This window comes from Botryllus schlosseri, chromosome 13, assembly GCF_051294905.1.
Source record: "Botryllus schlosseri isolate E-star chromosome 13, Bs_hap1, whole genome shotgun sequence".
Lineage (NCBI taxonomy): Eukaryota > Metazoa > Chordata > Ascidiacea > Stolidobranchia > Styelidae > Botryllus > Botryllus schlosseri.
In genome coordinates, this window is record NC_137248.1 from 10667914 (window position 1) to 10682748 (window position 14835).

The window sequence follows — 14835 nt, forward strand, 5'->3', positions numbered from 1 at the left end:
TGTAGCTCATTTCTCTGTCTAATTGAATCATCATGAGGTGAACTTTTCGTCGTGACACTGGATTTTGTGTAGCTTACGTCATTGCAACATCTTCATGAAATGATTGCTAACATTTGAACGAGAATACCGCATTTAATTATGCTTTTGCCCCCTAATGAGAGTCAGTTCACAAGTTTGGGGTGCGAATATGTTAGACAATTTTAGACACAAAGACAATTTCACTTGCATTTTACCATTCCTAAAAAATAAGACTTATCCTCTTTGCATGGAAACTGCAGTAATTTACTTTGCACGAGTTCCACTAATTATTATCAACCCAGTATTATTTTATTCGATAACACTCGCATTGAAACACTTATAATATCAATACAGGGCGTGTTCTTATTCTCCCTCATCTGGTCGGTGGGCGCGTTGGTTAATCAAGACGGAAGACAGACCTTTTCCGAATTCCTCCGTGAGATGATTGCTGGCAAGAAGGAAGAACATCCGATTCCGTCTGTTGTCGGAAAAATTGAAACGCAAATTCCCGAACAGGGCTTGGTGTATTACTACTTCTACGAGGTTTGCATTTTAGATTTCTTTTCTTGCGCTTTGCTCCTCGCAAATCAGGCCTGGTGGAGTTCTGCCTGGAATTAATAGTATGATGCTTTCCAAAATGGTTACTATCCAGGCATTTGATTCAGGTGAAAGGTCGTGGGAACTGGAGTCCGTGGACACATTTGCTGCGCGGACAGGAACTGACGCCGGATAAATCTGTCAATGCGGGAAATATCATTGTGCCAACGATGGACACGGCGCGATACACTTACCTGATGGATATTTGCATCAAGAATAAGAGACCCATTCTTTTTGTCGGACCGACTGGAACAGGTTTGTTTGTTTGCATCACTTTTCTAGACTAATTATGCGATTTAAATTTAAAATTATACATATATCTCACTACCAATGTTTTTATAATCTAAATCAGGACCAAAAATGCAATCTTCTATCATTTTTGTTGTTAATAATAATTGCAATACAGACATCGTATAAAATCACAATTCTTCAGTAACGCAATCATTTTCTAATCATTCTTTCTTACTTCATTGTATAAAATCATATCCATCAAATAGGATTTGAACACAAAGCTCAATTGTAGCCCATTATTATTACACCGTCATCAGAGACTCCTTACAGAGTTGTTTACAAAAGTTGTTTACTCGCAGGAAAAAGCGCATACGTGAAAGATAAATTGATGAACAACCTATCCAAAGACGATTTCCTGCCGGCGTTCGTAAACTTCTCGGCAAAAACGACAGCCAATCAAACGCAAGGGCTCGTCATGTCCAAGCTGGACAAGAGAAGAAAGGGTAACACTTCAAGTTTTGTTGTGTATTACGCGGCAGTATTTGACATTGTTTCACAATAAGTAGTTCTTGTGTAATCAAATTCGAACGGCCGCGAGATGAACTGAACGTTATAAACTTGGCCAGACTCAGTCTGAAACCTTGATGGGGTTGATCGCAAAAGCTCCTGACATTATGTAATGCCTTTTATTATTTTTTCATTACAGGTGTCTTTGGTCCGCCGATGGGCAAGCAATGCCTTATATTTGTCGACGACATGAATATGCCGGCACGTGAAAAGTTCGGAGCACAGCCTCCCATCGAGCTTTTGCGACAATACTTTGATCATGGAAATTGGTGAGAGATGTAATTTTCATTGCAATAGATTTAGTCGGGGACTGATATTGTCGTGTTGTTGTGTTGAAATTAAGTAGCATTTCTATCTGACAATGGGAGCTTTGTCAAGGTATGAATGTCGGGAACATTGGTAACTTATTTTGGGATGTGCTCTTCAAAATCAACGTGAGAACTATAAGAACAATAAGTTTGCCTTAACCTTGAACATAATCCGTGCGAAGTCTTAATCCTAATCCATTGTGTGATATTATTATGTAGTGTTGCATTGCACACATCAGAAAAATGGTCAGCCGTTTTCCCAATAGACACAACTTTAAAAGACAATTAAGTACCGTTACTCTTTCAGACTAATCTGGTGGATCTTGCCTGCTTTCATTACTTTATCAAGTGGCTTTATTTTTACACCACTTCAACTTCTATATGACAGTTTTTAGTCAAAACTGCTTGCTTCTTATACTTTTAAATGGATTAATGAAGTAAAAAGTACTTTTTTGGATAGCATTGCAACACTTTAACGGGGAAATTATCAAAGCAGCAGGGCGAAAGAGCTATATACGTGGCGTGCTTAGTCATTTTGCGTCAGTCGCAAATGCGCATCTTCCGATTACCAATAGTAGCCACCTCTGATTTAGCGCTAAAATGCATGCAACCCTTCGGCGAAATTCATATTTCTACTCAAGGTACGATCTGAAAGACACCACCAAAGTCACGCTGGTCGACATCATATTCCTCGCGGCCATGGGACCACCGGGCGGCGCCAGAAATCCGGTGACCACCCGATTTTTGCGTCACTTCAACATCATCTCGACCCTCGAGTTCAACGACGAGACCATGACGAAAATCTTCAGCACGATTATGTCGTTTCACTTGAAGGCACACGAATTTCCGACCGACATATTTTCGACATGTACTCAAATTGTCACTGCTACAATGCAAGTAAGTGGGCTGAGTGGTGTTGGATTTTCTTATTTACTGTAATTCCCTGCATATAAGCAAAGGTGGTTAGATTAGTCAATTTCAATACTCAAGCAAAGATTGAAGTAACTCCATAAATTTTTACTCATTTACAAGTGAAAGTGGCAATACACACATTGGAGAAAGTCTCTCTCTCACTGTTAAGCAGCGGTGGTCAGTAATGAAGTGCATCAACTTTTTAGAAGTACTTAACTAGGTTTTGGCCAGTTGTGTTACTTGCTCAAGGGATTGTGATTTAAAATTGAAATTGAAATTTTCAAATTTTTTTGGCAAAACTAGGCATTTAATTGAGTTGCTTCTACTTGTAGTTGAGTAGAAATTTGTGACATTATTTCTACTTCTTATTGAGAACCAACAATGCCTACTTTGATCACCTGCTGCCAGGCCCTGTTCAGTCATTCAGCAATCGGAAGGTCCGAAATCTGAAAATTTCCTATTACAGTGGCTAGACCTTATTTTATCATCAAGGATTTTCCATTTCCTCTTTTTAAAATTATATCTCAATCCCGCACTTCAGGTGTACAAACAAGCCATGGAAAATCTCTTGCCGACACCAGCAAAGTCTCACTATACTTTCAATCTGAGAGATTTCTCCCGCGTCATCATGGGGTGCTTGCTCATCAAGAAGGAGAGCGTCGAAAATAAAAAGACAATGATCAGGTAGCGGGGAACGCGACGCAACTTATGTGAAGCAACTTGAAATGCGGGGAATTAATGTTTTTAATTAGCAAGGGCCTAAAAAGTGATTTTTGAGCTACTGAGCAGTTTTTTTGATGTTGTATCATTTGATCTAAGGACTCTACCGCCCGTTTAGAAACCTAATAAACTATTTAAGTAACAACTGTAACTACCATGTTACTCGATAATTAACTGGAAGTAGAATCACTTAATTACCAGCCGATCTTCCTGCAATTTGGGATGTTTATGACCCTGTCCTTCTTACCGCTAATTTGACACACACACGACATTTGACTTTCGATCGTCAGGCTGTTCGTTCATGAAGTGTTCCGCGTCTTCTACGATCGTCTCGTGGACGACTCGGACCGAGACTGGCTTTACAGCTCGCTGCGAACAATCATCAAAGACACGTTCAAGGAAAATTTTGACACCCTGTTCGATCACCTCGCTAAACCAGGGAAAACGGTAGGGAAAAGAACGGTCCTATAATTTCCAATTATTTTCTCCGATACTGTGGTTTGTTTCTTTTTGCATAGTTTCAATCAAACGTTTTAAGCGCAGAAAATGCTGTAGTAAGATGCTCCTGGACTGGGTGACTTGGCCTCCCATCTATACCTTGTTTATGCGTATATAATATATCACTTAATTGTATTTTTGTTATGTAGGTTATTCATTTTCACGATTCTATCTCTTGAATAATATATAAGAGAGCGTTCAATGTACTATTTCAAGATACTATACAATATACTATTCAATTGTATATTGAAGTTCTTTACCTCCAAGAAGTTCTTTAGATTCTTTTTCTCTCTCTTTCCGTCAGGCGATTTTGTGGAATTTATTTTTATCTTCAGCTTGAGGAGGACGACATGCGTTCCTTGTTGTTTGGCGATTATCTGAATCCGGACGCGGAAAACGAAGATCGGCTTTACGAAGAGGTGAAATCGCTCGAAGATTTCAACGGTATCGTCGACACCTGTCTGGAGGAATACAATCAGACTCACAAGGCGCAGATGAACTTGGTCACGTTCAGGTGATAATGATGGCTTTCGCTCAAAATAACCCAAGCTTACACTGACCTAAACTCTAACGCTATTTGTAACACAAACCAACCTAATCTGAACCGGAGCTCAAGATAACTTACCCCCAAACCCTAATCCAAGCTAAGCCTAACTCTAACTCGTTAATATCTGTCAGTATTTTCCTGGTTCCCGGAAAAAAATCTTTGAACTTTTCTGGTCATTATATCTGTTATGACATTACAATAGGGTTTACTCAAATACTCGACTTGAATCAAAGCTTAATATTAGACTTAGAATCAACCAGGAAGTCCATTTTTACCGGAATCACCTAACCCTGTGGCATATTTCACTGTCGATTGGAACAGATGTGAAGATGAGACTTTGTTCCTCGGTATCATTTACAATCACTCTGTAATCATTTCACATCACTTATGATGCTTTGAATATCTTCCCAGATATGTATTGGAGCATTTGTCTCGCATCTGCCGTGTTCTGAAGTCGCCGGGTGGGAACGCGTTGCTTGTTGGCGTCGGTGGCAGCGGGAGACAGTCGCTGACAAGATTGGCAACGTCCATGGCCGGTATGAGCCTTTTTCAGCCTGAAATTTCCAAAAGTTATGGCGTCACCGAGTGGAGGGAAGACGTCAAGGTGATTATCCAGGAACAGAGTCAGTTTTCGTATGTCGCATGGTAAGAATTATAATATATACAGGACGTGTTGAAATCATCGGGGGTGCAAGCGAAGAAGATGGTGTTCCTGATTACCGACACTCAAATCAAAGACGAATCCTTTTTGGAAGACGTCGACAATCTTCTCAACACCGGGGAAGTGCCGAACTTGTTCGCCATCGACGAGAAACAGGAAATAATCGAGGTGAGAAGTTTATGCCAGTAGTAAGTAATAATGCATAGAAAATGATGTAGAAAAAGTAGATGTTAATTCTTTTAAATCAATTATACATAATTTCAGGAAATGTAACGTGAAGCGTGTAAGCGTGAAATAAGTAACAAAACGTAACCAGAAATTAACCGTAATATACTTATTAAAAATATTTAACAGATTATTCAGCTATCAAAATCACTTATATTTATACACAATGAGTATGTACATTGTACAATTGTAAAATGTACATACCTATTAGATACAAGAAAGAGGTAGATAGTGTCCAACTTAGCTACACTTTTCTAGGAGATATTTTCTATCTGTATTTTTAAATTGTCATTTCAGTTTTGGTATCCGAACCGCAGGGAAGTTATAGACTCTTATTTGGTGCTGCTGTGGCAGGTCTAGTCAACCAAAATTCAATTAGTAACTGATTTACTTGAGCCGTCTCAGCAGACATTTGTGTGTTCGAATTTGGCGTTTTCGGCCTCCGTGTATTCGGCCTCCGTGTATCGGATTTAAATATGGTGTTTTTGAATTGCGGTACCTAAATCTGGCATGATAAAAGACATCGATTGCATTTTCTTTCAGAGTATCCGGCCTGCCATGAATCAAAAAATGGGCCCTAACGCCGACTACAGTCCGTTAGCGATGTTTGCGTTTTTCGTGAATCGCTGCCGCGAGAATCTTCATCTAATCATCGCATTTTCGCCAATCGGCGACGCTTTCCGTAATAGGCTGCGTCAGTTCCCGTCTCTTATCAACTGCTGTACGATTGATTGGTTCCAGGTATGTCGTGCTTTCATGTATTGTGACAATGGCAGCAACGATTGAAATAATGTGTGCTTGAGGTGGACACGTTTCGTTTCAATTTACGTCATTGGATGAGTCTTATACATAGAATGCCAATTTTTTCCTCAATCACTACAAATGGTTGTAGTCTGGTGACATTACTAAAAAGTAAGCACAATTTCTGAAAATATATTCAGTTACCGTAATTCTGGGGCCTTTGCCCCCAGTTGCTTTGACAATTTCACTCGTAAAGGTGATGTAAACATACCTCAAAACTGATTTCTACTTTACATTATCCAAAGTGTAAAAGGTGACTAGCTGCTGTTCACTAGAACTACTCCAAAATCATAACCCAATGGCAAGTGGAGGATTCGATGCTCAAGAGTTGCTATACCCTTTGAAACGATTTGTTAGCAAGGTACTTAACCCTTACGAGGTGGTTGTATCATATATGATATGGCATGTCTCTGAGACCGATTTCTCCATGTTCACACGCCCTAGACATCAGATACTACGTTTTATTAAAAGCTGAGACCTTTCCGATGCATTTGGTACCTTACTCAAAAATTTTGGTTTGCAAAAAAAAAAAATAGGAAAAAAATAAAAAATGGTTATCACCTAAAATTTCCAGATATTTTCCGAGTGGGAAATATTGTCAGAAAATCTGCCAGAATATCAGAAGTCGACATGTACGGTATTCTGTGTAAATTCTCACCGTTTCAAACATCAAAACGTGTTCTGGAGAGTTTTCCGAGGGATTTGTTAATTTTGGTCACGCTTCAGTGATTTTCAAGATCGAGGTCAAGTTCAAGTTTAAATTCGGACGGCATATGAGTCATAAACTGGTTTACTATGCCTGCAAATAGTTGGATATGACCAAAGAAAGCATACTGCGTTGTTTTATGCCATAAACCAGACTGTTGGGTCCGATTGAGTCTTGATCGTGAACTTGACCTTGAGGGCCACTCACTGACTTCGCCCATTTGTAAATTTTATACGTCTTTTCCATTTTTCGATATCTGACGAACCGCGCGGTTTACAACCATGGTTGACTGCTTGTTTGAAACCAGGCAACAGTGGCTACACACTGAAGCATCATATTTCTCTCTCTAACGCCATCCTGAGGGTCAGCCTTTATAATTGAGAGAGAGATTTTGGAGAAGAATTTTGTTTATTTAACCTTATTAAAAAACCCTAGACATGTCATGGGGTGTCGATCAAGTGTGGAATCGTAAGAGGGCTATACTCCACCCAGTTTTAAACTGGAACGGCCCAGATTCAAGTCTTGGTGGGGTCACGGTGTGAATTTGAAAAGTGAAGGTCAATTCTGCAAAATATGGCCCCACCTCGTAAGGGTTAAGTATGTAATTTAGGTAGGTAGACAAGGACGAGGCGCAGTAGACTTTCGTTGCAAGATAGCAAGACGCATCATCGCGACTACGACATAATGACCCAAAATAGTTATATGTTACAAAATTATATTCTATTTCCGTGATGCACACAATATCGAATTTAACAATTCTTTATTACTCAGCCATGGCCAGAAGATGCCTTGGAGATGGTGGCCAACAAGTTTTTGGAAACTGTCGAACTGACTGACCACGAGAGACAGGAGATTGTGCCGATATGCAAACATTTTCATACTTCGTCGAGGAGCTTATCTGAAAGGTATTTGTCTTTGAGCTTTGCGGATTTCCTAGCATGATATAGAGATAAATTGTTATTAAACTTCGAAGACATGTGTGATATATCTTTAACGATCATAAAATGAATATGCGGTGAACTATACATCAATAGTACGACCCACAGAAAGTAACGGTAGTGATTACGGATGGTTCAGTGTCGTATTGTCATCTCACCGTTAATTTCATCAAATGTAGAATTCAAATAGTGTGTATTTATGTAATTGAGGGAGAAAGTCAGTCCTGTTGCACCCATACCCGCAGAATGCAATACAGATCGCTTACAATCAACAACAGAGCCTGTACCGGGCTGTTATCTACTGTCAAACCTATTGATCAATGTGGTCAGTGAAAATCACTCCAAATCTTCATTGAATCCTAAACCTTTGCTCAAGTTGAACTCAGCCTATACTCTGTTGAGCACAACTTGAGTTTGATAATCTTCCCTCATGACTTTACTCTTGATGCAAATGAAATCAACTCAACTGAACCAACTGAGTTGAGGTTGTTAGCCTGGACTGCCAACCGATGTGATCTTACAATGTTACAAAAAACAACAATGAGGAAAGACTTACCGGTACATAATAACATAATGTGATCATATCGGTAAACGCCTAGCTAGAAATCATCATTGAAATTCTGATTTTATGTGGTAATATGCTATTTGAAGAGATTCTTGCAGGTGCAGAACTTCAATATACAATTGCATAGTATATTCATATTGAAATGAACCCGAAAATATTTGGGTTTATTTCAATATGAATATGTTATTCAATTGTATGTTATGGTATTATCGATAATGTGACAGAATTTTATTGACCTTGAAATAAAAACACTGGGATGCTTTCACTGATGATTCTTGACTGCTCGCAGGTATCTCCATGAACTCGGCCGTCATAACTACGTAACCCCGACGTCCTACCTGGAACTGATCGCCGCGTTCAAGACTCTTCTAATGCAAAAGCGCGACACTGTGATGAAACAAAAGAAGAGATATGTGGGCGGTCTCGAAAAGCTGGAATTCGCCGCGTCCCAGGTAAATACGGAACTTTCGCCATATGTTGTCCTATTTGTTTTGGCGCTATCAAATTCGGTCTTTTGGGTTCTAAACACAAAATTTAATCGATCATTGGTCGTGTGAAGGCGTGGCCGCACATTTAGGAAGCCATGAACCGCCTTTGTACTCGAGTCACCGTTGGCACTCAAGTAGAAGAAAAAGTAACGTTGTAAATTTTTACTTAAGTACAAGTATAAGTAGCGATTTCTAAGTAAGTAAAAAAGTACTATAGGCCTGCCGAAGTAACTAGAAACTGTTAATTAGAAGTTGTAGTCTCTATCATAACCACTCGAGTAAATATTTAAAGCAGGCGAACCATACTTGAGTACTCCGAAAAAGAAGAATTAATTCAGTACAGGCCACTCCTGTGTATTAGACAACAAATGTCTATGGCAGTCAGTGAATTTTCAATATACTTGCAGGTGGCGGAAATGCAAAAAGAGCTGGAAGCGCTACAGCCCGAATTGGTGATCAGCACTGCGGAAAACGAAGAACTGATGATCGTGAGTTTTAGTTTCTATTTTTAGTCTTTATTACTTAATTTAATCATTATTTATGTTTATTTATTTTTGTGCGGAAATTTCATCATTTTCTTCGATTTTGCAGCAAATTTCGAAAGAAACGGTGATCGTGGAAGAGCGTACGCAGGTCGTCGCAGCAGACGAAGCACAGGCCAACGAACAGGCGGCAGTTTCGTCTGCTTTGAAGTCTGAATGCGAGAGTGACCTGGCCGAGGCACTGCCGGCTTTAGAGGCCGCACTCAGCGCGTTGAAAACTCTCAAAGTGAGTTGTGGAGGATTTATTCTTAAATCCTGACTGTACCTTCGGCGACTTACTTTGCGTATTAGTAGCGGGTGATGATTTTTCGGAATGGAACTTGCCAAAGGTAGAAATCTTTTTGTTTAGATCACAATTTTCATACATCGACACGTCGATTAACCCACCTGAAATTCTCAATTTTCAAGTTTCTGGTGGTCGCTTGGAAAAGGTCTCGACAAACTGAGAATTTTTCATTCTTAAATCGCGTTATTCACGCTTAAGCAACTTACTCTATTAACAAATTCATAATGTTCAAGTTACCAATTTAGTGTCCGTTTGGAAGGGATCTTAGCGAGATCAAATTGCTATTGCGAAGCTTTAACTATATTGTCCGACTGAAAATTCACAATGTTCAAGTTAGAACTTTAGTGACAATCGTGGCGAATTTTTACGTGGCTCCGACTTAGTCTATATTGAAATCGCTATTCAGACGTGTAATTTTGACTCACTCGAAAACGCACTTACCATTTCGACTCCTGGCTCTGACGAACCAGATAAGCCATATCGTGGATGCCATTTAAAATGAGGCAGCACCGTTCCAAATCTTTATTTTATAAATACACTAAAATGACTGTTATTGGAACTAAAAGGAGTTTTACTGCACTATGTGCTACGCATCGTTGTTCCGTCATATAGATACGATAATTGTTAGCGCCTTTTCAGCCTGCGGACATCACAATTGTAAAATCCATGAAAAACCCTCCGGCCGGAGTCAAACTCGTCATGTCCGCAGTATGCGTCATGAAGGACATTAAACCCGACAAAATCAACGACCCGTCTGGGTCAGGGCAGAAAGTCCTCGACTACTGGGGCCCTAGCAAAAAGCTGCTCGGAGATATGAATTTCCTCGGCATGCTGAGAGAATATGACAAAGACAACATACCTGTAAGCTTCTTGTCTTCTATAACACTGTTTTGGTCTTGATCGAATGATTTTCAAATTCAGGTTCCGGTAATGAAAAAAATCCGTACCGAATATGTCACTAACCCGGAATTTGACCCGGTCAAAGTAGCCAAGGCGTCTTCGGCCGCCGAAGGGCTTTGCAAATGGATTCTCGCCATGGAAGTGTACGATCGCGTGGCTAAGGTTTGTTTCCATCATATTTTGATGTACATAACTCAATAATAATAAGGTAACAATAATTCTAGGTCTGACCTGGTCATTTTACGGGTATGGGCCAAATATGGCCTGGGACCAAACTAGGATGGGCCTTTGAAAAGTAGCTTGGAATTCGGAAAATAGAACCTCTTTTCGAATGTCAAATAAAAATACCTACATAGAAACGTACGATACTAATGTGAGATTTGAAAGGTGCAGATTAATTATTATACTTGTCATAAACTCTGATTGGTTAACTTTCATAAATGTTGATTCAGCCTTACTGTTTTCCTAGAGTATAATTCTAATCTTGTTTGATTCCATTGAGAATTACACGGTCTACGACTTTATTTATGATTTTAGTGTTTTTTTATAAATAAACCCTCACAACAGCATGTGTATATCATGTATTGCGTCATACGCCATAAAATAGAGTTTGAAGTTTTAGCTCGGCCCACCACAAATACTTCTGCTTCTCGTGTGGACACTTGGGAAAAATAATTCTCCATCCCTGTTCTAGGTCGTGGCGCCGAAAAAAATCAAACTCGCCGAAGCGGAAACGTCTCTGGCCGAAACGATGAAGATTCTAAACGCCAAGAGGGCGGAATTGAAACAGTTTCAAGATCAGCTGGCTAAGTTGCAGTCGAGCTTTGAAGCCGCGACGAAGAAAAAGGAAGACTTGGAATATCAGGTGAAATTTGTTGATTTTCGCATCAGAATGCAGATGAGGGCAGGTTTTTTCTCTGAATTCAGGTGGCCTTTTTAACAGCGTGACAATACTTGGGACTCCTAATAATTTTCTTTCCCAATGTCACGATTAGAGATCAAAAGTCAAAACTAATTTCGTATCATGTTCAACTGCTGTAATGACTAAAGTTTGTTCAGAGGTCACACAAAAATTGAAAGCTATTAGAAATTGCATATCCAAGAGAACACTGATTGATTGAATTGTTTGGTTTGTTGCCTAAAGAAATTCACACCAAATTCTTGGGTTGTAACCAAGTCACAAGTCAATCTCTCTTTTATAGTTTTCACTCGAGGGTCGAGCCCAAGTCATTATGTTCACTGTTCAGTTTTCAGTTCAGTCTGGTTCAACCCACGTTTTTCAACTCTGCTCCAGCGATATAGAATGGCTCACATTCATAAAATAGCAATTTTCCAAAGTGTTAACAGTTTCTGTCCCTACCTTCCAAGTATCAGGACTGACAGACGAAATACCAATAATGTGGTGACTTTACTTCTTCGAAGTTACAATTAAATGTCTGTCATGGCCGTCCTAGCCTCGACTCATATGACTCGAGTCAAGTCGAGTCGGACACGAGTCGAGTCATGACTCGAGTCATTGCAACCCTGCCAAATTCCGACCAATGGAAACCAGCAATCCCAAATCGAAATATCGGCTATTTTTAACAATATTACTATTTACCATGGCAATTTTCGTCACTCGTTATGACCAAACATCATCTTCCAATCATGCCTGAAGGAAGAGCGACTTTATATATGTCCAAATCCAGCTTCAAATTATCTTATCTCCATATCTGATCCAAATCCGGCCAAAACTTCTAATCCCTTTTTGCATGCTAATCTCTATGCCGTTGTCGCTTCTAAATAGTCATGTCATTCGGGATATTCAGGTCGATCTGTGCGCTAAGAAACTGGACCGTGCGCAAAAACTCATCGGCGGGCTAGGCGGTGAAAAATCGAGATGGACGCAGGCTGCCAAAGACTTGCAAGAGATCTACGATAACCTGACCGGTACTCGGCTCTTTCGCTGAAAACTTTTGGGCTTTTATACATATGATATTATCGTTAAGGTGACGTGCTAATCTCGTCCGGTGTGATTGCGTATCTCGGCGCCTTCACAGCTGGATTCAGAAAATCGTGCACTCATGACTGGACAACCCAATGCCAGGTATGGAAGACTTTGTGCTGTTTTCAACACCTGGTCTGTAAAGAAGCGCCGCTACTTTTTCTGAGCGCACGTCAAGCATGACGTGATAACGTATTGTTTAAAATAAGAAAGCTGGCATTATGTAAAGCAGAATATAGATTGGAATATGGTTTCATCACTTGTATGAGCATAATTCTGATAAGAAATAAACCCTGTGACGCGGTAACTGACTGTATGTTGAAGATTGCAGCTATTGGCCCCGTTGGTCATTTTGTGGTAGTGAAATGCATCTTGCAGTTTCGATAATATCCATCTGCCATTTACCGGTAAAAGCATGCAAAGCTCTACGAATTATACTTTCGAAACTACCTGATTCAGTACTTTTTGTTCCATCCATTTTCTACTTTTACTGAAAGTAGTGTGAGATGTCTTTGAAATTGCTACTGTAATTTTCCATGTATAATCCACAAAATTTTTTTTGCCCTAAAATCGGGGGGGGTGCGTATTATACATGGAAACAACACACTTGAAAAAAATCTCCCTCGATAAAAAGCTTAAAATCACACCTTTCTTCATGTTTTGTTTCCAATCGCGCATCACTTTTAGCCATCGTGCGCAGTAATTCGTATTATTAGCGTAACGTGCTACCAATTAGCAAAAAGCGTGTTGCCAATTCACGACAGTCGTCTGCACAGCACGCAATCTCCTGCTGAGTTGGTTTGCCATTTGCACGTGAGCGAAATTAGGTCATTCATTGATTGCCGAACGCATGCGGCAATCCTCGCTAATTCATCGACAGGCCATGTGCGCAAAATATAATCGCTTGCGTAATCAGTCGCACCTCCAACAGGCGTGATGTGCACGACATAACCGTTGGCCTGAGCAATCGCATCTGACCTCGTGCGCAAGATGCCGGCCTCGCAGGCTTTGGCTGCTGTCTACTATTGTATAGAGGCAATACCGTTACTTGTATAATAATTAGTAATCGCATCTGTAATAGGCCTCGTGCACAAGACGTCGTGTCGCTGGCCCGAACTATCGCGTCGCCAGCTTCGCAGGCTTTGGCTGCTCTCTACTATCGTTTAGAGACAATGCCGTTAATTGCATAATGATTAGCGATGGTTATGTCATGATTGTTCGACAGTGACATCGCAAAACAGAACACCATCGTGTACTAAAACACAGCTATTCATGTACTGCGAATGCAGGGTGCGTACTATACATGGGTACAGGCTTTTTCCCAGAATTTGCATACCATTTTAAGGGTGCGTATTATACATGGGGGCGTACTATACTTGGAAAATTACGGTACTTCTACTTGTAATTGAGTATATATTTACAGGAATACTTTAAATTGAGATAACCATCTGTGTCATTTCTATTTAGAGACGCGAAATCACTTGCTCGGACCACTTTTCGTTGAGCAAAACGCTCGGAGATCCAATCAAGATCCGGGCCTGGAATATTGCTGGTCTTCCCACCGACAGTTTCTCGATCGACAACGGTGTAATCGTGGACAACTCTCGAAGATGGTGAATTTTGCCAGAATTTTAGATATTATTTACTATCCGCAAACGCTAGACCAGAGGGTACTTATTAGTTGCAATTCCATTTACGATAGGTCTTTTCGGTTGAGATTGTTAAAATAGTAATCATAGTTTGAATGCCAGAAACTGGGCAATGTACATCTTTTTAGGCAAACGGCTTGCTTTTTACAACATATTAAAATGTATATTGAAATAAACCTGAGTATTCTCTACTGATACTCGCCAGCAACTACGAGTGTCAGCCGGAATATTCAGGTTTGTTTCAATATTAGTATATCATTATTAAATTATATACTGAAGTCCTGTACATCCAAGAGTCTCATTAAAACCATTTCTTTTAAAATATTAGGATTTATTTCAATATTAATATAGTGTTCTTTGTATAGTTTTGAGTTTTTATGAGTTTTATGATGGAAATTGTCATAAAAACTGTGAAATATCCCCGCTTCTTGTACTTGTAATTGAGTAGAATTTCACGACGTTACTTTTGCTTCTACAGGAGTAACAACGAGTGGACTGACATCCATATTCGTGGTTATCCATATTTTTAAAGATTTCGGCGTTAAATCTATCTGATAATCATCCTGTAAAAAGAATTAACCGTTCAAATCTTGTCAAAAATTGAGTTTACATGTCATGAAACAACTACCATCGTAACCGTGTTATATCTTACACTTTGGTGACATCTTACTCTCCGGTTAATTCCCGATTTA

The 14835-nt window shown here is 39.8% G+C and overlaps 1 protein-coding gene and 1 long non-coding RNA gene across 2 annotated transcripts in view; one reads left to right on the top strand and one right to left on the bottom strand.

Annotated features, from left to right (window-relative positions):
- LOC145454493 (uncharacterized) overlaps positions 1-14835 on the bottom strand; it is a 426394-nt gene that overhangs the window by 138764 nt on the left and 272795 nt on the right. The gene's annotated exons all lie outside the window — the stretch shown is intronic.
- The window catches only part of LOC145454549 (dynein axonemal heavy chain 12-like), a 57665-nt gene that overhangs the window by 26607 nt on the left and 16223 nt on the right, over positions 1-14835 (top strand). The window contains exons 36-56 of the mRNA XM_080332525.1: positions 373-561; positions 684-870; positions 1206-1349; positions 1553-1682; positions 2363-2618; positions 3175-3317; positions 3644-3800; positions 4187-4365; positions 4810-5002; positions 5066-5227; positions 5828-6025; positions 7563-7696; positions 8584-8746; positions 9190-9270; positions 9374-9550; positions 10250-10471; positions 10532-10672; positions 11205-11375; positions 12319-12439; positions 12499-12596; positions 13962-14107. Of these exons, the coding sequence (XP_080188651.1) occupies positions 373-561; positions 684-870; positions 1206-1349; positions 1553-1682; positions 2363-2618; positions 3175-3317; positions 3644-3800; positions 4187-4365; positions 4810-5002; positions 5066-5227; positions 5828-6025; positions 7563-7696; positions 8584-8746; positions 9190-9270; positions 9374-9550; positions 10250-10471; positions 10532-10672; positions 11205-11375; positions 12319-12439; positions 12499-12596; positions 13962-14107 (3392 nt within the window). The remainder of the gene's footprint in view (positions 1-372; positions 562-683; positions 871-1205; positions 1350-1552; positions 1683-2362; positions 2619-3174; positions 3318-3643; positions 3801-4186; positions 4366-4809; positions 5003-5065; positions 5228-5827; positions 6026-7562; positions 7697-8583; positions 8747-9189; positions 9271-9373; positions 9551-10249; positions 10472-10531; positions 10673-11204; positions 11376-12318; positions 12440-12498; positions 12597-13961; positions 14108-14835) is intronic.